Source organism: Pangasianodon hypophthalmus, chromosome 23, assembly GCF_027358585.1.
Source record: "Pangasianodon hypophthalmus isolate fPanHyp1 chromosome 23, fPanHyp1.pri, whole genome shotgun sequence".
NCBI lineage: Eukaryota > Metazoa > Chordata > Actinopteri > Siluriformes > Pangasiidae > Pangasianodon > Pangasianodon hypophthalmus.
Window position 1 is genome coordinate 10,430,260 of NC_069732.1, and position 22,469 is coordinate 10,452,728.

The 22,469-nt window shown below is 39.3% G+C and overlaps 1 protein-coding gene across 1 annotated transcript; it reads right to left on the bottom strand.

Annotated features, from left to right (window-relative positions):
* Positions 1–456: 456 nt before the first annotated feature.
* On the bottom strand, positions 457–22,008 carry rnf19b (ring finger protein 19B). The gene is made up of 10 exons (XM_026930053.3): positions 21,709–22,008; positions 10,203–11,437; positions 7,784–7,983; positions 6,906–7,050; positions 6,615–6,777; positions 5,364–5,478; positions 4,704–4,844; positions 4,382–4,571; positions 4,121–4,255; positions 457–2,526 (listed from the first exon to the last, which is right to left on the bottom strand). Exons 2-10 carry the CDS (start codon positions 10,787–10,789, stop codon positions 2,127–2,129), a joined length of 2,076 nt encoding a protein of 691 aa, XP_026785854.1. The 5' UTR covers positions 10,790–11,437; positions 21,709–22,008; the 3' UTR covers positions 457–2,126.
* Between the last annotated feature and the right edge of the window lie 461 nt (positions 22,009–22,469).

Below are 22,469 nucleotides of genomic sequence, written 5' to 3' on the forward strand. Positions count from 1 at the left end.
TCAGCTTTGGTTTCCCGGGTCACCAAACAATGAACTCAACAAACCTCTCTATCACATCTAACACAGTACAGCTCAGTTAGCCAACTTAATTCCATTTTAGGCTGGAAATAACTGTTATGCTAGCCTAAGAAATCTGCAGGAAATGACTGATATCTTTAGACTGTAAACAGAAAATACAAAACTAGCTGTTGCAACACAAATGTTTATTCTCATGATCCTTTTGTCTGCCAAGTGCACTGCATTGAGGCATGAACAGTGCAAGATAGATGTGTTCTTTTAATACTGTTTTTCATATCATTATTAATTAGTTTGTATTTATTGTCAAATTCAAGCGTTTCCTTTAAGTTCAACACATTGTCTCAATAGAGCATAAATGCTGTCTTGATTGGATCATATTCCCAGGGCTGATATTTTAAGAAAGACCCCATTTTTACAATTATGACATAATAACATTCATTAGTTTATGATTAAGGTTTTATAATTGAAGACACATATGAAGCCAAAATGCAGCATATGAAAAAAAGTATAATATTCCATTACATTCCACAATAATATAACAAACAAATAGTATACAATCAAATGGTTTGTCATTTTTGGGGGGTACAATTAAAAGCAAATGAATCAGGGGGATACTAAGTATACAGGTTAAAACTAGCTTTCAGGGCAATGACAAACACTGGGATAAAGTGCAAGAAGCTGATGATTTGATTAAATTTATTATTCAGAAACGCTCAAGTCCAAACACATGGCAGGGAGTCCATGATAATACAAAGCTTTATTAGAAAAAAAAAGTGCATCAGGTGGTCTGTCTTACTGTCGATGCTTTAAATCTTTGCTATTTAATACAAACTCACAAATAACACACACACACACACACACACACACACACACAAGCAGACGTGTGCACATATAGTGTTGTCAGTGGAAAGGGACTGAGAGCATGATGGAGAGCGTGTTGTCTCTAAGGCAGGCAGACAATGATTAAGGTGGAACTGTCTGCTTGTGAAGTGATTAGTCTTCTTTAAACCACAGCGCTGCTAAAGTCTTAAATCTGATTGGTTCGAAGGAGCTCATTCTAATATGGTATTGTATCCCAGCAACTTGTATGACAGCTACGCCACATCAACAGATTTAGAAATAACATAATTGCTGATATGGTGAAGTGCTCATACAGCGATCTGGGAAAAAAAGAAAAAAAAAAAAAGTACCCAGTGTTAAAAGTCAGAGCTACAGCTCTTCCTTTTTCACCTTAGTTTTCCAACACAGGAAAGTCTTCAGAACAAACTAACTTGTTTCAGAGACGTTCCTTAAAAGTAAATGTAATTATAAAGGGATAAAAAGTATGTCACTCCTTAATAAATGAAAAATTGTAATGGTTGGCAAATTGCTGTGGTATAAGAAGAATACAACACTTCAGGAGGTCTTTTATAGGAAAATAATCAGCTTTGGGGTGGTAACTGCCTGATGCCCCCATCATTGCTTATTTCCCATAATCGTTTTTTTCCTCTACATAACAGTGCCTCGCCTCCATCACTGAACTTCGTTCTCTGTGCAGGTGAGAGTCACGTGCAGGCCCATTTACGTCTTATCACTGTGCAAACTTGGTCAGTGCAACTACTACATACTATACTTGTATCCTCATATACAAGTGCGGGTCATGCATACTGTATATACACATGCAGACAGCAAATGATACAATTTCCAGGCTGCTTTGTTATAAATAAAAAATTGACATACACACACTCCCAACATACATAAAAAACATTACAGTCCATATAGACCCTTTCCAGAGTCCCTCACAAATTGTACATGTGTGCTTAATAGTATTTTCAGTATTACTTGTCTGGCATTATTTTTCTTTTGTCTCTTCTGACAGGAAATCTTGGTTTATTTTATTTACTTATTTTTGCTTCAATAGCCAAGGCATTTTTTTTGCACCAGTCGGTACATTAATTACTAACAGTATGAATCATAGAGGTAGAGCCCTGTCAGTAATTTAGGCAAAACGGACAGAGCAACAGGCAGACCATGCCACCAAATTCCCCAGAGAGCATGTAAGCTGTCTTACTTATTATATTAAAAAAAGCAAAATAATACGAAAAAGCAGTCAAAGCTCTCTGGTCCTTTCAGACAGAAAGGATGACGTTATCAGGGCAGTGCAGGCCGTCAGTGGAGTTCTGGGCTCGGCAGGTGGGCTGAGGAGGAGGGTTAGGAGAGTCGCAGTCCTCTGATGTGAGCTCGGCGATGTCGTCTGACTGCGTATCGGATGTCTCCAGGTCGCTCCGGATGCTCTCAGGCTGAGCCAGCGTCACATCACCGAGCCCCTCTCTGAGCGAGCCTCCTGATGACAGCCCCAGAGACGAGCGGGATAAAACCCTCCCTCGGCGAGAGCTGCAGTCCTGAGGCTCCTCCGCTGAAGCAGCCGCCATGGCACAAGCACGGGGAGCCAGATCCTCCTCACTGGTTAAACACAGATGGCTGGGTTTGGTTTCAATGTCCACCTGAATCTCCAGGTTTGTGCCTTCTCTGAAAAACAAAAATCCAGTAGAAATTACACAAATGAGAATCGTATGTCTTTGACAGATCTACAGTCATTGGAACGTCAAGAATAATTTACATTTTTAATCGACATCAGTTAAAATTCACTGATCTCATAGTCTTTTACAATTTCTTCAAATGCAGCAGTAATATGCTGAGTGCAAAAGTTAGCATCCTCCATAGTTTTTGGTTGACAAAAGGAACAAATACCACTATTTTACAATCTATCTACAAAAATTGAGATGTTAAACCTGAAATGTGGGTGTATCCTTCAACGAGACAAAAACATAAGGTGAGGCCAACCTAAAAAAATAAGTTGCTTTGTTATGACCCCCCTGGTCTCCAGACCTAATGACCCAAATGCAGTGGATTATTTACTCTACCATTCTTTTCCCCCAAAATGTCCTTGGAGGAGAAGCTAAAAATAAATAGACTAAGCACACATTGTCCTAACAAAGCACACATTACAAAAAGGACACATGTTTAGTGAGTTTAGTTAGGTTTTTTGTTTGAACAAACTTTCCTGTTTACCATGTTTGGTACCCAGTGAAATACTTAAAAAAAAAAAAAAAAAAGTGAAATTACGCCATCAATGAGATCTTGTGATATGATGCATTGCTCAACCCTAATAGTTTCATTGCCCTTGTATTATAAAGTTCTCTAAGGTTGGAGGCAATTATATAAAGGCAAATAATAATAATAATAATAATAATAAAACATTTAATAATATAATAATATTTACATTACATTCAGAAAGAGAGATGCCAACATTTAAACGGATAATTCTGTTTGCTCTAGGACTACACTAAACTTTGCACAAATGCAAATATAACACACAGAACTGTGCAAAAGTCTTAGTCACATGCAAAGAAATGCTGTAGGGCAAAGATGCCTTCAAAAAATAATGAAATTAAATATTTCTACATTTAAAAAAGCGATACAGAACAGTAAACAGTAATAAATGAAACAAAGTCAATATTTGGTGTGACGATCCTTCACTTTAAAAAGAATAGTAGTCTCAGGTATGATGTGTGCAGTTTTATAAGGAAATGAGCTATAAGTGTTACTGAGCATCTTGCAGAAGCAGCCACAGTTCTTCTGGAGACTTTGACTGTCACACTTGCTTCTTATTTTTTGCAGCAAAACCCAGCAGCCTTCATTATGTTTTTGTCTGAAAAGTGTCTCTTATGTAATATGCTGCTTTCTTTAGTGACATACAAACATTTTTCTGTAACATTTAATTTTGCTCTGGAAAACTAATGTTTGGAAATCTAACATGTTTTTGTACTGACTCGATAATGTAGAAGTCATAAAATAAGAATCTATAACAAAGTTCGCACTAAAAAGAAAAAAAAGGGTGCCTAAGACTTTTGGACAGTACTGTGTATTGCAGAAAAAAGTATCATAATCTGAACATTGTCTCTATTGTCCAAGCCTATTGGAAATGTTTTGATCCAACACTAGATATGTTTCATCACTACAGTGGAAGTGGAATCTTATTAAGATCTTGGCTTGACTGCACATTAAATCCAGACCAGACAATGCTGCGACAGACTGATGAGCAACAGTGAATCACACATACCTATCAGGTATTGTGTATGAGGAGGTAATGGATCCTGCCATGCCTCGAGTGCTTGCACAGTCACTGGCTGCTCCCAAGCTTCCTGTCTCTCTGTGTACATTTTCCTTTCCAATCTCAGTGCCTTGAACCTCCAGCCTGAAACATCGACACAGTTAAATTACTGTAAACAGACCTGAAAGTTACGAGGGCTCCTCATGTCCACACTTGAATCAAATCACAAATTTTGGCTAGATTATGTTAACAATTGGGACTCTGTCACACCTGCTGTATTTTCCTGTCCGGGCTCCGAGAGCTCCTCCAGCTAGTGTGTTGAAGTGGGGCGTGTCGACGAGACCCCCGGGGGCCACAGACAGGCCTTCACTAGGCGAGGTGGTGCTAAGGCCACTGGCTGCTCCCTCTAGGCTGCTCTCACCAAGGCTGGGGGACTTCAGTGCACGCCATGCGTCTGCAACTAGATGAGCAAAGATGGGGAGCAGAGATGTGTTAAACATTAAAATGAACAACTAAAAGCATTATTCATAAATAACAAACAAGATATTATTATTATTATTATTATATGTCATGTTACAACAAATGCTGTTACCTGTAATGGGTCCATCGTCTTCATCAAAGTCAATCCTGACGCCTCGTCCCTTCCCTCTGCTAACCCCACAGCCCCCACCGCGACACAGTGATATTGGCACCACACCATACACGTACGCCAACATGATCGGTACACCAATACCTAAGAGCAAGACAAGTGATTCATCACTAAACATGTCTTTACTCGTAAATGTACAAATAATTATTAGGAACAAGTTTAAAAACCAGACAATATTTGTTTAACAAACTACAAACATTTATTATACAACAGTTAGTTTCGGTCCACTAATTTGACAGGACGAGTGGCATTACAAGAGTGCTGATATTTAGTATAATTGCACTGGGATGTTTGACTGTGTGTATCACTCTGCTCACCTGCGCTCACCACATAAAATTCCACTTCCTAGTTCGAAACGTTTACTACAGTAGTTTTAGCGACATCGTCAGTGGACATGGCAAACAATACTTTTTTCATAAATATGATTTGGACTTGAAATATGAAAGCTTGTCAGATGAAGATGAAAAGGAAGAAGGGAAGCCAGTTTCAGCCTGCTGCTTCATGCCTACGCCGAATCACAGCTGTGCCGATATTCAGTATGATCGCACTCTTGCTTATGATATTGCTTATTTGACTTTTTCATACTTTTCCACGAAAACTTACCAACACTGACAGCTGCAATAACCGGGGCTGTGATGATTGACAAGGCTACACCTCCAGTAATGGCCAGGTTTCTCCTATGCTGAGAGTTCTTCTTCCCCTCATAATGGGCATATATCTGTGCCAGGAAAGTAAAAATAGTATTACAATGCGCTGCCAAGCGGATACACACTATGCTTTTAAATGTGCACATTCACACTGACTTAAACATGAAGACATAACTTTTGCACAGTTTGTGCAAAAGTTATGTGCAAAACTGTGCCAAACTTTACATAGCATCTGATGTAATAGAAAATGAAGTGCAGTTCAGGAAGTTCCCTTTCAGGAAGCTGAGCTGTTATAACAAGAAATGTGTATTTTGCTTAAAGCTCCTGGTGAATTCCTGTTTATTCAGTTTCGCATTTTCGCTGCTGTGGGTGTGGTACATTTCGTAATTGAAGTACATGTGGAAAATTCAGGGGAAGTGAGACTTCTTATTTTTGGTGTACTGTGCTGGTCATTTTGGGGAAAAAGTCTAGGGATTTTTCTGTCTTTAGAGATGAAACAATGAAGATTACAGTAAATGTCATAAAGAGTGAATGCTTGTTTCAGTAAGGTCAAACAACCCACTACAAAAAATTCTTAGCAAGTAAAAATATCTTGAAAATAGGCAAATTCAATTAATATCTTTTAATTAAACTTTTCAAACAATTATAAGCTTATTAATCCTATTTCTAGATAGATTTATCTTTATCTACCTCATTTCAAGCTTGAAACTGTCTTATTCTATTGGAAGACAATTGTGCTCATTTCAAGGGTTTATTTCTGCCAAGAAGCAAAATTATCTGCCAATAGAATAAGTCCATTTTAAGCATGAAATTAGTAAATATGTTTAAAAATAGGCTTAAGGGTCTTATATTTGTTATATAGCAATCTCATATTGAGAAATATTAGGCAAATCTTCCATTATTCAATATATCTTCACTCGTTATCATTTTTTTTAAAGAGAAACAGTGCCTTGCTTTGTAGTAATGTTTCAGTAATGTTGGCTAATGTCCTAACAGCTAGTACTACACAGTAACAGTATTGCAAGGATAATGTACAAACCACACTGTGAACAAACAAGGAAATGCTCAGCCATATCACTGACAAGAAATCATTAATTATTAAATGTGGTTCCTCATAAAGTCCCTGGTATTAGTGTCTAAATTCCGAGAACTCCACAATAAAGGGAGTTACTCATGGCACTAGTGTGACAGAGCAGCAGGGTCTCACCTTCCTTCCTACGTAAACCGGGATGCCAATGACCATGGCAGGCACTGCAATGCCAGCGATCAGCGTAATGCCAACCGGCGCACCGATCAGAGTGCCAAGCTGCCATAGAATCTTTTTCTTTCGACTCCATGGCTTTTTACCCCAGAAAGTACAACCTGATGGACTGAAAAAGAAAAAAAAACCAAAAAAAACATGAATCGAAACCAAATGTAGGCAGAGAGGTAAAATACAACACATTTTATGGACGTTATAGGAGTTTATCAGAAACTACAGAACACTGCTCTGTGATACCTGAGGTAGTGCAGGTCAGAGATTTCCTTCATACACAGCCAGCAGAACTCACAGCCACACACAGCGCAGGTCATGTGATTACAGCTTCCGTCATTCATCTTGATGATGTAGGCGCCACATCGGGGACAGGGCTTGATGTCATCAGCTGAGTGGGGATTAGTGGAGTTAGGTTTAGTATAAGCAGAGGCATACAGAGACTCCTGTAACAAGATATGCTGAGGAAGCGCTTTCCAAATGTCAGCTAGTTTAAGAATTTTAGAGCAATGATCAGGGGTAACAGTTTGAACACACATTTTTGCTGTGTGCTGTGAACTCACAGCCTTACTAAAAAGGTAAAATTTGGGTCAGAGGCTGAAAATATATTTTAGAAGGTAAAAACAAAGCATGCACTAGTAAAGCATCATTATATTATTATAGAACATTCATGGAATTTCAGACTTTTTTTTATCAGAATCCTAATTACCAGTTGGAAGCTCACTATTTTGAGGTTGTACATCCATAAGCACATTCAACAGTTAAAAGTAGCTACGAGTTTAATATATCAGGAATTGTAATCTGCTGCATTTGTCACATTTCATCAGTAGTCCATTGTAATGTAGGGTTTAACTTGTTACAGTGTGGTTAAGAAAACTGCTAGTAATCATATCCATTAGTGCAATATGCATTGCCATAGAAATGACATATTAGGAGATGAATAACTCGAAGTTCTCATTCTTTATACACAGTCATTACGACATGATGTGAACACACTGTTAAACACTTTTAGTTATTATTTTATATGATTTATCGCTATGAGTTACACTGCATATTGTTTTGAAGAAAAGCATCAGCGGTATAAAAGCTGAGACTGAAAGATGAAGTAGTGGAGATGGACTCACTGGGCCCTTGCTCGGCTGCGTAACTGGGTGAGTGGTTGCTGTGTGTTCTCAGAGACAGTGCCCTTTGCTGCCGGGCAGAGTCACACGTCTGGTTCGGATGCCAGGCCTGCTTGCAGTGGTAGCAGAACTCGGCACCGCAGCCTTCCCTGCGACATACAAGCCTGGGGCAGCTGGCACAGCCTGATGCAATGACAGCAAACCTGGCAGAAGCGACAAGAGCAGGTCAGGGGAGCTTTCTGATAGGCTACAATACACTAGTATTACCTAGAGCACAGTTATGCTTGCATGCTACACACAGGGAGGGAAAAAAACACAAAAAAACCACACACAGCTAGTATGGGCGCAATTTACAATGCATTTATGTGCCATACAATAGTTCTGAAGAATGTTAAAGAGAAAGGCAAGAGGGAAAAAGAGAGAGAAAGAGAAAGAAGGAGGAAAAAAATAACGAAGAGGAGAGATTGAGGGAGAGAAGCTGGGCCCTACAGTGTGCACCTTTGCTGTGTGTGTGTGTGTGTGTGAGAGAGAGAGTGAGTGATTAAACTAGCGCTGCTGATTGGTGAGCTGTTTAAAAAAAAAAAAAAAAAAAAAAAAAACCTTCTGTAAAAGATATTCTGTCAATGTATTTCAATGGGAGAATTTTCCACTTTAAACTTACTGTCAGATTTATTTATCTTCACTGAAAATACACACTATAATGTTGTTAAGCGTTAATAAATTCTTATGGATTTATGTTATGCTGTTTTGGGCTGAATAATAATAATGATAATAATAATAATAATAATAATAACAATAACAACAACATGAAGTACTGTAATAACTGACTAAGGAGGTAACCCAAAATGCCACACTGGTGTATCTAATTTCATGTTGTAATATCAACAAACTTGAAAAACAACTCTCTTGACCTGCAAGTTGTTACGTGTTGCTAAAGACAAAGATTAGGACATTAAGGAAGTTTTTTCCTGTAAAAATGTTCCGTGGAAAGCCTACACATAAACAAACTAGTCTGATCAAGTTCAATACAGAACAATAACAGTTCAGAAAAATATTATACTTTCAAAACCCAACATGTTTTTACGGACTCAGTCAGGGAAGTAGGGGAAGCAAGGCCTCACTTTATAGTTGACAGAAACACGCATTATAGAACACACACATGGTCCAGTAAGGAGGTAATGACCGCTTTAATTAAATCCCCTCCTGTGTTACCCCTAGCAACGCTGGCTCCGAACTGCATCCCAGTCGCCATGGAAACTGATAGTAAAATGGAAAGAGAAGCCTCAGATTGGGAAAGAATGTTTCAAGATGAAAATCATACACCGGCCTTAGTCTGACCCTGAGTAAACTCACAAGCGGCATGGAAATTAACCATTACAACTGCTACTGAAATGCATTTCTCTTTCCCTCGAACAAAAACGTCCCTTTCTGAAAACTCCCGTCTGTAGGCTGGAAAAGGAGGGGTGCTGACTCAAAAGACAGACACAGGCATGTCCCTGATATGTAGGTCACCAACCCACTACTGAGATTGACAAATCTCTTAAATGCCACAATGTCGTGCACAGTAAACATATAGTCTCTAAATGACACATCTGCTGAAATAGGCTTCCCACACAGCACTCTCTCCCTGACCTTTAAAAGCACCTCCTACACTTTATAAAACAGCCAAAAAAGCAGGGATACTCACGGTGTCAAACATTTATAAACCAAATTATGTTAAAAAAAAAAAGTTTCCAATACACAATATAGAGATTACATCCTAAGATACTGAACTATCAGTGAATGAAAGCTGGTAGGAACTAATGAGATCTTATCATTTGATATGATTATGGTTACTAACATTCTTATCTCATTCTGACATTTTATATTTTTAAACCTATTCATGTAACCCTTTAAATTCCCAGGACAGGGAATGTCAGGGAATCAGGACTTGTATTCCATACTTCTATAACCATAGACCTTCCTTATTATTTTAACCCTTATGTACTGTACTGTTATGCTTGTAGATGTTTGCAGAACCAAAAAATAATGTTACTAAATGCTCCATTTCCTCACTATCTCATATTTCTACTCCCACCTGTCAATGGACTTCACTTGTCAATATTAAAGGTTATATTTACATCATTTTATGTAACAAGGTGTCAAATATGGTTTATATGAGTAATATGTGCAGTGAAGCCATTGACGTCTCGGAATTGTAAGCATCTATAATATTTTTATTTTGGCAAAAATGACTTACTGTCATTTAAATGCCTCAGATATAACCTCATAATTCCACAGTATGGACATAGTGTATTTTTACAACTGTATAGCTATGAGTAAAAAAGATAGAATGGGTTAATGAGATGTCACGTGTTAAGTAGTGAACAGAACATGAGGTTTAAGTGTTCTAGAAAGTGCTCAATATGACTTTCACTCTTACCCGCAGTCTGGAGCCGGACACCAGCGGCAGTCAGGGTCTGAGGCGAGGCACCGCCTTAGCAGAAACTCCTCATACTTTTCCAGCAGGGCAGCGTCATCCAGGATGAGTGCCACCTGCCTGGGCGCCAACCTCTCGGCACACTCGGGGCAGCTGAGCTGCACACGGCTCTCTGTGATCTCAATGCGCAGGTACTGGCGCAGGCAGCAAAGGCAAGAGCGATGACTGCAGCCCTGAAGCTCTGCCAGCTGATCCCGTGGCTGGCGCACCAGACATAGTGGGCACTCGAGGAGCTCCTGTCCTCCCAGAGAGGCCTGGCTGGAGGATAAAGGCTCGGCTGAGTCGGCAGTAAGAGGGTCTGGGGAAGCAGCGGTAGGAGTGGGAGGCTGAAGGAGCTGCTGTTGCTGCTGGTTGTGCTGCTGCGCTAAAGGTGTTCCCGAATTAGCTTTACTCCTCCTGGAACCACGTTTGCTATGAAAGAGGCTGGCGAAGGTGATCCTGCCCTGCTTCTTGCCCGGACCACGACATTTAGGATTGGGAATGCCACTGACAGAGGAATGGGGTGATTCAGAGTCTTTTTCTGAACCCATTGCCCAGGAACTATCTGATTGCCTTTAGATTCTTTCCTAATAAGGTTCTAATGACTTTGAACCAAAATCTTTAAATACAGACTCTTGTGTCAGGATTCTTATTGACAGTGGATGAGTACTTCAAATGCCAAAAAAGCTGTGTTGTCCCAAACCAGATTTTCAGATATCCAGTTACTGACACTAGTGAAAGATTCCCGGCAAACAGTCACTCCTTTTTTTCTGTACTTATCATGAAACAATAGAAACAGAGCTTACCCTCAATGAACAAGGTTGACGCAATGGAAAGAGAAACTAAAAAAAAAAAAAAAAACCCTTGGCGTCCTACCGGTTTGTTCTTGTAACACTCAAGCAGGCTGATTAGCAAACAATCAAGTAAACATCTATAATTTCCAATACTACAGACTCCAAAATGTACTCGTTTTTAGTAAAACTGGGGTTTTTAAGTTTAAAAAAAAAAAAAAAAAAAAAAAAAAAAAAAAAAAACGTAGATGTCAGCTTCTATAACAATATGAAATATAATATGCACTAGAAAATATGTCCTCCGGCTCAGACCGTCCTCCCGTCCTCAGCTTAATGTCCTCCGATGCTTTGGTTGAATCACACGGCTGTGCTGAGCTACTCGTCTCCTCTCCTTCTCAATCAGCCTGTCTGTAAGGAAGCGAAATGGCACAGGAAGTTAGCATGAAGAACCGTGTGTATGCGAAAAGGAGCATGCTCTGTAGCCCCCTCTCCCCACACACACACACGCACACACGCACACACACACACACACACACACACACACACGCACCTCTTCTCAGACAAGCTGTTTCGATTTCACTGTTAACTCTTCCCTCTCAGCAGGAGCAAAAGTATCACAGGTAGCACTCTTAATGATGAGCGATACTGAGATCATGTATTCAGAAATACCTCTACAAACAGTTACGTGGAAAACAAACGTATTTTCAAACACTGAGAAAAGAATCGGTCCATGTTCAACTGTAACAGGCCTCTATTTATTTAACTATTTAACATTTTACATGCATTTATGTACAGTATATGTCCATGTTCATTATTATATGCTGTGAGTGTGCCAGGTTGTAAGTATTAATAAGGAATAAAACACAACGGGCTGTGCTGTTACAGGAAAACAATTAACGATGATGACCCCCACACAAGTTATTCATGAATACCAGACAGCGCTTTTAACCGCTCCTAGTTACATTTAATATTATGTAATGTCTGCAAGACAAGTCATCACTTACGTTATAACAGCTATAAACAGTGACTCTCTCACCAACCTCTCTTCATGTCCCTTGATTTATCTTGAAGTTAATAAAAAAAAAAAAAAAAAACCCACAGCTTGTTACTGAGAAACCCTGGACGGAAACTTGTAACTGACCTTGATAAAGCTCTGACACTGGAGACATCTTCCGTAAATGTTAAATAAACGTCACCTTACAGAAAGCTTCACCAGATCAATGATTATACACTTTTCTTTGTTAATTAACAGCACATCTTTTAATTAATTTATTATTTGCTTCAGATTATGTGGCACGTCCTCCATACAAACCCCTGTCAATGAGCTGTTACTATAGAAACAGTGACGTATTAGAAAGAGCACATTAAAATAAACGTACGATTTGTGTCACAGCTGACGCTACTGTCAGAGCTGCCGTTATAGAAAATTAATCAACATCTTCTGACCAATCAGATTTGAGAATTCAACAGTGCTCTGGTCTAATAGTTATTAATGCCATTTCGTCAACCGGCTCAAGTGTATGCATAACCATGCTTCATATTTATCATAATAAAAATAATAATAACAACTAAAAGAGCAGTCAGGGCTTTTTCCTACATATCATTAATCAGTAAAAGAGTCAGTGGTGCATGTCTGATCACACACAGAACCCACACATGACACACACGACACACCATTGCACGATCTATTTGTCCAATTTTCAAACTGTCCTCATTTTTCTTCAGTCCTTTGTTCATTTATCTCTCTGTTCTTTCTTATCTCACTCTCACTGACACCTTCTGGCTTTCGCTTAAATGCACAAGCACACACTCTTCAGCTCTCTCTCTCCACTTCACACTGCGCTACTAGTGCGGTTGCCATGGTGATCCTCACTACCAGCACCACAAACACGGACGCTTGCAGTGACTATGCCACTTATGAATGCACACAAACACACACACACACACACTATTATACTATACTATACACACACACACATTATATATTATATATAATATATATATATATTATATACGCATACATATACACACACACACACACACACATGTATATATATGACTACTACGTTATGTACTGTATATACAGAGTGACAATTTTACATTTTAAATATTACAGGGTGGCTTCAGATCATTTGTGTGTACGATACAGTACTTAATCACACCAGCTATATACACACACAAAGACACACACACACAAACACTCAAGGCACATGTAATGTCCTGATTTCCTCTGTTAACTGGCCAACTGCCCTTGCAGTGCAAATTTGTTTTACGGGAACAGAAGTAAAAGAGGGAGGAGGGGGAGCGATACCATACTTGGAGCAACAGCTCTAATCTAAACTCTTATCTTTCACCATGATCAAAGCTAACGTGTAAGGACAAGTGCTGTACACTAGAGCTTAAATCAAGACAGTTTCTTTTTCTCAGTTAAGAGTTAATGAGATTTCTAAACACATTTGCCTCTTTCTCCTCTTCCAAAAAATCTAAAACACTCATTTCCACCAGTTTCAAGATTAGTACACAGATGAGTAGGCTAAAAGAGAATACGCTACTGATTCCTGTTTTCTGATCTTAATGGAAAAGGAGAGCCACGATTGGAGTCAGTGTGACCCACTTCTATGTTAATGCCAACAGGAATTATTGTGACCTGAAATCTTGGCCGATGCTCACAATCATATGCAATGACCTGCACAACATGTGCCCTAGACCCTAATAATAATCCTATTGTTTAATATAGCACACACAAATAACCCTGACCCAGGTCATTCACACACACACACACACACACACACACACAGACCATAACTCAAGGTGCTTTCCTTAGTCACAAAGGCCGTTCCACTTTAGTCTCTCTTCAGAGGAAGCAGCAGGCTCTGCTAATGCACTTGATTACAAATAATAACCATCTGTACTCTCTGAGGTTTGGTGCATGTGGAGTGTGTGGGTAGACAAGCAAGAGTTCACTTGAAAAATGTGTCACCTTTCAACACAAGAGAACAAGCTTTTTTACGGTGTTAATGTTTATTAAACCACGGAGCAGCAACAATAGCTTCAGTCTACCATAACTCCAATTCAACAGAAATGTAATCAAAGAACACTGGCTGCACGTAATGTCAAACGAAAGCCCAGTCAGGAAAAGGTCTAGTTTTTTTTTTACTGATTCATTTCTGTATCCAAAATGTTAACCAGGTTTTAGGAGTGTTGGACACTGGTTGGTGAGTTGAGTCGCAAAGACGTCTACGTACATGCAGACAACATGCAAATGGAAGTACTACATTCAAACCCTTGTTCCTCATTACAAACATATTCCTCAGTCCTTCTTTCTGAGCTTCACGCTAAATCAGCCACTCCCTTTGCTTGAACTGGAATTTTGAAGGAAGTGAGCCCAAGTCTAGTTTCAAATCTAATTAAGTGGAAGACTATTAAAATTCAGACCTATTGAATCTATACCCTGTATGATATGTAGGTCACCAACCCACTACACCCTGTATGCTGACCCAACACATCGAACCGTGGACTCGAAAAATACTGTATCAGATCTAATCTAGGTATGAAAAAAAAAACATGAACTGCCATGATATTTATAACATCGTGGGCTCCGTATGACAAAAACAGAATGTTTAAAGAGTGGACAGAAAAGTATGTGTTTATTCTCTTCATGTTCAGAACAAGTATCTCATTTGGTCGGAGTCAAAGATGGCGCTTGTCAAAAATGGTAATACGAAGCGCCAGTGCAAAACAAACATAAAAACATAACCACTTCAAACTGATGTCTTATTTGTGGCCATGAACTAATCATTAATGGTTGCGCATTAAAAGGAAATTGTCGTCAACATTCAGTAATGTTAGTTGCTTACCCAGACTTTTATTTAACTGGACTGATTCTAGTTGCCAGGGCCCTGTGGCTTTATTATTTCTCCCACCATAATTAAAGTGGTGAAAAAATATGGCTATTTAGACAAACTGGGATATAATTTGGCTAATATGATCTACACGGTCATCTGCTTATTGCTGTGCTGTTTCTTTTTTCTATGTACAATTGAGAGCAGTACGTTTCCATGTTTTTAAGTGGAAAACAGGCAAATGTACCTCTGTTTTACTGTTTCTTTACAATTGAGTAAGTTCCATTAATCCAGTAATGAGTTGGGGTTATATCAAAGCCAAAACACAAGGCAAACTCAACAGAAAGCTAGAATAAAATAAGACAAGCCAAAAAATAAAGAACATTTTGCCGTGACCCTTTCTATCTCCAAACTAGATCAGCAAGCAGCAGTATGACGTCTGGCAGCATTAATAAGATATGTGTCACAAACAATGGACAAAGATTTGCCAAGCAATCTGGCAGTTATAACAGATATGGCAGGAAGAACTGGGGTGTCGAATATTACATCTGAGACCCTGCAAAAGCTGCTCAGAAAATACAAGAGGTTGGAGGCAGGCACGTTATAAAAGAATATTTATATCACATTCAGAAAGGGAGAAACTGGCACTATACAGTGGCACCTTTCACAGCTCCTCTGGCAAAAGCAGTTCAAATAACCAGACAATTTCATATCAGGTTGATAGCAGCTAATTTTAGCAACACACTGATTAGGAAGTTCCGAAGAAAGTGAATAAGCAGCTCTAGTTTTCAAAAGCACCCGCGCTGATAAACAACAGGAAGCTAATCAATGCGATCCAATGTTCAGAACACATTACACACTAAAAAATATGCATTATTACATAGATATAGCTACGCTGTAGCAAGGTTTCGAATATGCATTAGTTGCATGAAGTCTATGAGAATGAACGAGGAATGAAGTCTAATGATGGAGGTTTCGCTGCCTTCATCCATCAATCACAGACAGAGAACCTAAAATAACACCAGCAACCAGAATGGAGCACCTCTATTTCGCTTTAGGAATTCACACTCCTTAAAATGTTAAAACAAAGCATGAGGTTTAATTTAAGTCAAATTATCTCTTTTTTTCCTTTCCCACCACCACCCCCTTATTTGAAGGACAATAAGGACTCCCTTATCAATATCTAAACTTACATTTATTATTATTATTATTATTAAAGCAAAGAGAGAGAGAAACACACAAAAACTCTCTTTGATAGCAAAACAGGGAAGAATACATGGGAGAACGAAAAATATTGGAAAAATTATAAAGAAAAGAACAATACAATGGGGAAAATTCTTGAAAGTGAAAGAGTAGCAAAAAATGACTAAAATTAACATTATAAAGTTATCATATGAAAGTACAGATGATACTTATTTATATGTGCAGAATTTCAAAATGGATGAGACTGATTTTTTTTTCTTTCTCGGCCTAATAGTTTCTCTTGAATACAATGCCCTCAGTGATAAATCCCAACCTGCCGCCTTTCAACAGCACAGACACAATGCAAATATTCACACACTTAGGTCTATGCCCTCTGTCCTGACTAACCTCCATCACTCTTTTGGAAGATAAGAGCGATCTCATCTCATTCTTCAGGTCTCAGCATTTCCAGCCTGTGCAGACACAGACAGAGCATCTCAGCACTTTAGCCTCATCAGCTCGGACCCTGCCGCAGTGCCACGCTATCCATCAGCAGCTCACTAACAGGGCTCCATCTCAAGCCCTCTCCATCTCTTTCAGCCATCCACACACACACACTCAGGTTACATGATCAGCTTTGTGTGAGGTGTGCCTCTGAATCAGCTTTCTGTTACATAATACCTTGAGTCACATTTGCAGCTAAGCAGGTACGTGTGCTCAGTGTCACACACACGTTCGGACTTGCTATCAGAACCTCTTCCATGACTACAAGAACAGGAGAAGGCTTGTTACAACTGGATTAGTGTCTCACTTATATTAATGCATTCCTCTGAAAGAACTTGTTTATCTAATTGACAGTATGCTGAAGGAAAATGTAACTTGAGCTTACTATACACATACACTAGCTGTGTGCCACTAAGTCTAGAGGATGGTGGTGTATTACACTTCAGATTAGCTACACAAAACCGGGTTTATCTCTGCAGACTGACAGAAACTGGCATCATCAGCAACAGATGGCCTAATGAACTAATGTGATCAATTCTGCGTGCTTAGTGAAGGGAGGCTAAATTATTCTGTGTGTGTGTTGCTGATCATTTTCACATTTTTACAAAACCACCAAACCGACTAACAGTACAGATTAAGAAACATAATATTCTTTAAGGACCACGAGACCACCACTCAATCATAATATCAAAGGTCTAACCTTTTAATATCACGTACGCACTATGCTAACACACTATGGTTACTCTTGAAAAAGGTGGCCTTAGTTATAAATAAATCCTAACCAGCCATCTATCGATAGCCATCAAAAAAGAGCAGAGTACAAGCTGTACACTCAGTCACATAAATGGAGGGGTTTCCTACAGAGCATTAAAGGTGCATTAGTCAATTTTTAAAAATTTCTTACCAGTACAGATAACCTGGAAAATATGTAGAACATGATTAAAGAATAATTGTTTAAGCAACAGAATCAGCACAAGTATATTACAAGCTGAGGAAACTGAGCCCATAATACACTGAGACAAAGCCAGGTCAGACTGCTTTGTCCGTTTACATGGCCCTGCTGTCAGTCTTTTTATAGGCACTCCCCAACACCCTTTCACCCCACCCCCATCTTAGTCTGTCCAGAAAGTTAAACATGGCAGAAACCAGTAAGAGCCCAGCACAGTCAGATACTGTGGGGGTGATTCTCATCTATATCTAAATAACAATGTCAGACAATGTCCTTAATAAAACAGCCTACCTCGTCACTTGAAAGTGATGCCATGATCAAACTCGAACTGAACGCCGCTGTAGACTATAGGGGCGTGGCTTTGTGTACATGGGTGGAATGAGTGGCACGTTCAAGGAGTTTTAAAAAATAAATAAATAAAAATAAAAAAATAAAAAAAAATAATTCCAATGTTGTTGTACTTCACCTACTAGAGCTCCAATCTTAACTAATCTTGACTAATGCACCTTTAAGATGCAACATGACTAAAGCTGCCACATTCCTAATCCTCTGATTGAATCTGCTGAAAGGGGTGAACACAGAGGATATCTCCAGCTGAAATAAATTCTCAGCACCCAAGAGGTTCTTACTGCTTCTGAAACAGGGTAACAACGTAGGTCTAGTCTTTAAATAAGAAAACACTACTGTAAACTTCGAATCAATTTCAAAGTCATTAAACTTTTATAAACTGTAATAAACAGCAGAATATATTTATGAATAATCTCACCAGGATACTGTAGACATGTACCCAAGAACTGCTGCTGTAATCATAAAGACTATTTGTTCCCATCCCAGGATTCCTGTTAACAATATGCTCATACTGTACATCCTTCTAGCACATCGGCTACTGTTCAACTTTATAGTATACAGGTGTAGAAAAATAATCATTTACAATGATTTATAATCCCACTATTCAATGCGTTCCCTTTTCAGCCTGCTTCCTCGGAACATTTCTTCCTCATGTTGTCTCAGGAAGTTTTCCCTTGCCATTGTCACCTCTTGCTTGTTCACGAGGGACCTAAATCTACATCCGGATTTCTACAAAGCTGCTTTGTGACAGTGTTTGTATTGTTAAATACACAATAAAACTGAATTTAATTGAATGGATGATCAAATATTTTGGAGTACAAAGAATTTTCTTAAATGTACAGCAGGATAATAAAATAATAAAATTACCAGACCTACAAGCAAAATACCAAGTATCAAAATAATAATAATAATAATAATAATAATAACCAATACAAGTATAAAGAGTAAAATATTATATGAAAAAACATTCTGATTCTTTATTAATTTTTCTATTTCTGTTGAGGAGTCTTTAACCTTTGGTACGTGTTTCCTTGTTTTAAAGTTTTGCTTCCAAGCACACACCTAAATATCTAATGGTCAACTGGTATTTGGATGATTAGCCACGCCCACTCAACAGCCCATAGCAGATATAGCTGAACAAGCTAGTATGTCTGAACTGAGCGCTCAGCAGCATATATTTAGTTTAGCTACGTTACAGAAGCACTGCTAACAGAAATATGATTAGCTTTTAATTTAAGTTGAGCTACTGCTTTGTTTGCATCCAGCTGTGTAGCAGTTCAAATAAGCTAACAAGTAGTCAGCTAACTGCTACGTTACAGAAATACATCAATAATATTTCTATATATCTATAATAAAATTTTGATTGAGCAATCTGGGATGATTAAATGGGTCAAAGTGTGTTTGAGAATCAGGGAAGTTAAAAAATGATCTCCTCTAGTTATGCTTTGATCCAGGAAATGGCCGTGACATAAGAACTGTATTTTAGCCACAGCCTACTAGCCCCAGTTACCTGTAATCTTACATCAAGTATTGTTCACGCGACTTTACTTGCTATTAAATATAAACAAACATTAAGGAAGATAAAGCGGAAATGTTTCTGTAAGTAAATCCATGTTTATTGAACCCCTGTTTACCAAAAAGTGGGTACAGATTAACTCTGAATACTCAAGATAAGATATGAAAGTAACTGCCCCGGTGTTGGAGTCACCTGAGAGGAAATGCGACGAAACTGTCGTAAGGTCAAGCAAAGCCTCTGGATACTGAATGCATCTGTTGCCAGGAGTGAATCCTCATTCTACAGCTTTCTGAAAGGTTGACAACAGACTAAAAGTAGCTCTGTGCCATTGTGTAACACTGATCACGAGGACTTTTGTGGCCTTATCAACCGTGGCGTACTGACAACAGGGTTTCCCCCCATTTCCCATTTACATAAAGTACATTTGGTAAAAAAAAAAAAGAAGTATACTATTTATCCAATAAAAGGCCTCTGTAGCAAAACTGTCACTGGAAACAAGTCGAATGTAATGCAGACAGTGGTGTGCTTATGTCTCCCTGTAAAAACCCTATGGAGAAAAACTATATGTCTGGATCGTTGTTTTGGAGTCACGGAAAAGCTTGCTTCATCATTCTTACACAGTAAGAACACACAGCACAGTGTTTTATCATTTTGACTTCTCTGTGTTCTACATTTCAGGCGTTCAGCCGTAAGTGAAAGTGAGGACCTGCAGATACCCATCACTGATCACGACATTCAACTGAGCAGCAAGCAGCAAAATAATCCCAGATACGATTTACAAGTGTCCTGTTCTTTATCAAACCACAACATAAAGACAAACTGTTTACTTTCATGCTGCAAACATTTCCTATATTAGGGATGACTTCTGTCACATCATCGATCTGCAGCTGAATATTACTGAAACTCCAAACCAAAGAAGGAACAATAATTTTATTTTAGTAATCACTTTATCCCATTTAGGATGGGTCACTGGAGGACTAGTAGCTAGGCCACAGCGTGGTCACCGCCACTGCCCGGGTTCGATTCCCAGCCAGGAAACCAACCCCAGCAACTGGGATTGCACAGGACAGTGCACTCCCAGTAGCGGTCCCAAGCCCGGATAAAAAAAATTAGGGAAGGTTGCATCAGGAAGGGTATTCAGCGTAAAAATGATGCCAACTCAAATATTCGGACCAATAATCTGCTTTGGCGACCCCTAACAGGAGCAGCCGAAAGAAGAAGAACAAGAACACCTTTATACCGTTTAGGGTCATGGTGGATCCGGAGTCTATTCCAGGAACACCGGATGTGAGGTGGGAATACACCCTGGATGGAACGCCAGTACATTGCAGGGCACCATGCACACACACTTTTTATACACGCTTTCTCTACACTCTTTCTCTTCGTGTCTGTATGGGTTTCCTCTGGGTTCTCTGGTTTTCTCCCACCTTCCAAAACATGCCAGTAGGTGAACTGGCTATACTAAATTGCCACTAGGTGTGACTGAGTGTGTGAATGTAAATGGCCTGAATGAATAAATGAATAAACACAACAGTAAAGACATTAGAAAATCTCAAATATTTATTGATCAATTTGGACATGTAATTAGATAAAGGTGGTAAAGATGGTGCTCCAGCTTGACCAGTTATTTGTGTGTTTGGGGAGCTGGAAGCTGCTCAGACTAAAATAGCTTTTTCAGGAGGAAGTTAAGTGACAAAATAAACTCCATATACTGTACAGACGACATGTAAGTGTGAACAAAAGAATGTGAGGTATACAGAAACTGTTTTTTCCGCCTCTGCTCAGCAGTTATGCCTGGCATTATACAGTGGAACAACTGACTTTCCACTGAATTTAGCCTGAACCCGGCCAGCAGCCAAGCCGTGCGTTAGACTTTCACTGGAACAAGCACACAGGCGGAAAAACGCTACAGGCCTAGGATTAGATCAGGAATAAAAGCGGAATGCTGAAGGAAATATGAACAGGAAGGAGGGGTTAGAAATAACACAGGCTGTGTGTGAAGTGTGTGGGAGCTAAAGCAAAGCCCACCTACACATGACACCTAAACAGCGTTATGTTTATAACAAATTATAAGCACATACACTGTCAGGAGCTGTTCTTTCGGATCATAGCAGAAGGTGATAAAGCTGTTGGGGGGAAGGATGTGAGAATAAAGCCAGGATGACGGAGTTAGGGGTGTTTTAATTAAAAAAAAAAAATCCTGACCGCATTAATCTGACCATCTCCCTGGTTCACACATCGATCATTTGTGCTCATATAAAAATATATACACATGTATCATCATTAATGAACATAACCATCATCATCCACGTTACAGAGCGATCACAAAGGCACGTACCTTAACCCGGATCAGTGCTGGTGGGAACAGGGCGTTACACTGAGAGCTGCTGTCTACTCTGTCTATTCACCCAACTCCCCCTTGGAAGCGTTTCCTTCAGCACACTTATGAAGCCCACACAGAGCTCTTCAGTCGGCTGGATGAGCTGTCTGGTTCGTTTTCTAGCCCTGCTCCTCTGTATCCGCACCGCACACCGCACACCGCGACGCCGATTAAACCCGCAGCTCGCTTCTCTTTTCCATTTACGTCATTGAGGAAAGCCCCTGCTCGCGAGCTGCGAGCTTCTGGAAACCCCGCCCCGTGACGTCACACCACTCCCTTCTGATTGGTCAGCGCGCGGATACCGGAAGCGGTTTGAACACTCAAGCCGAAACAGAAATCTAACGGGCAGTTCTACATTTACGAAATCAGTGTTATTTCCAGGTGAAATCCTAGACGCGCCATAATGAAAGAACATACTGATTTACTCATTTTAACACCAAACATCCCCCACAGAAAGGGGGGGAAAAAGCAAAAACACTGATTAGAACTCTTTTGATAATGATCTAATGACAATGAGATGATTTAAGTAAGGAATAACACCCTGAGAGGCGTGCTGTTACAGGAAAACAATAAACAAGGCCTTGTGACCTCTCCAAGTGTTTTATTCCTCCTACACCACACCAGTTTGTGTTTGATTAGGATTTTTAAATTTTTTTTAAAAGAATGTGTCATACCTTTTATAGGTTTATAATTAAGAAACATTTGTAACATTCTGATAT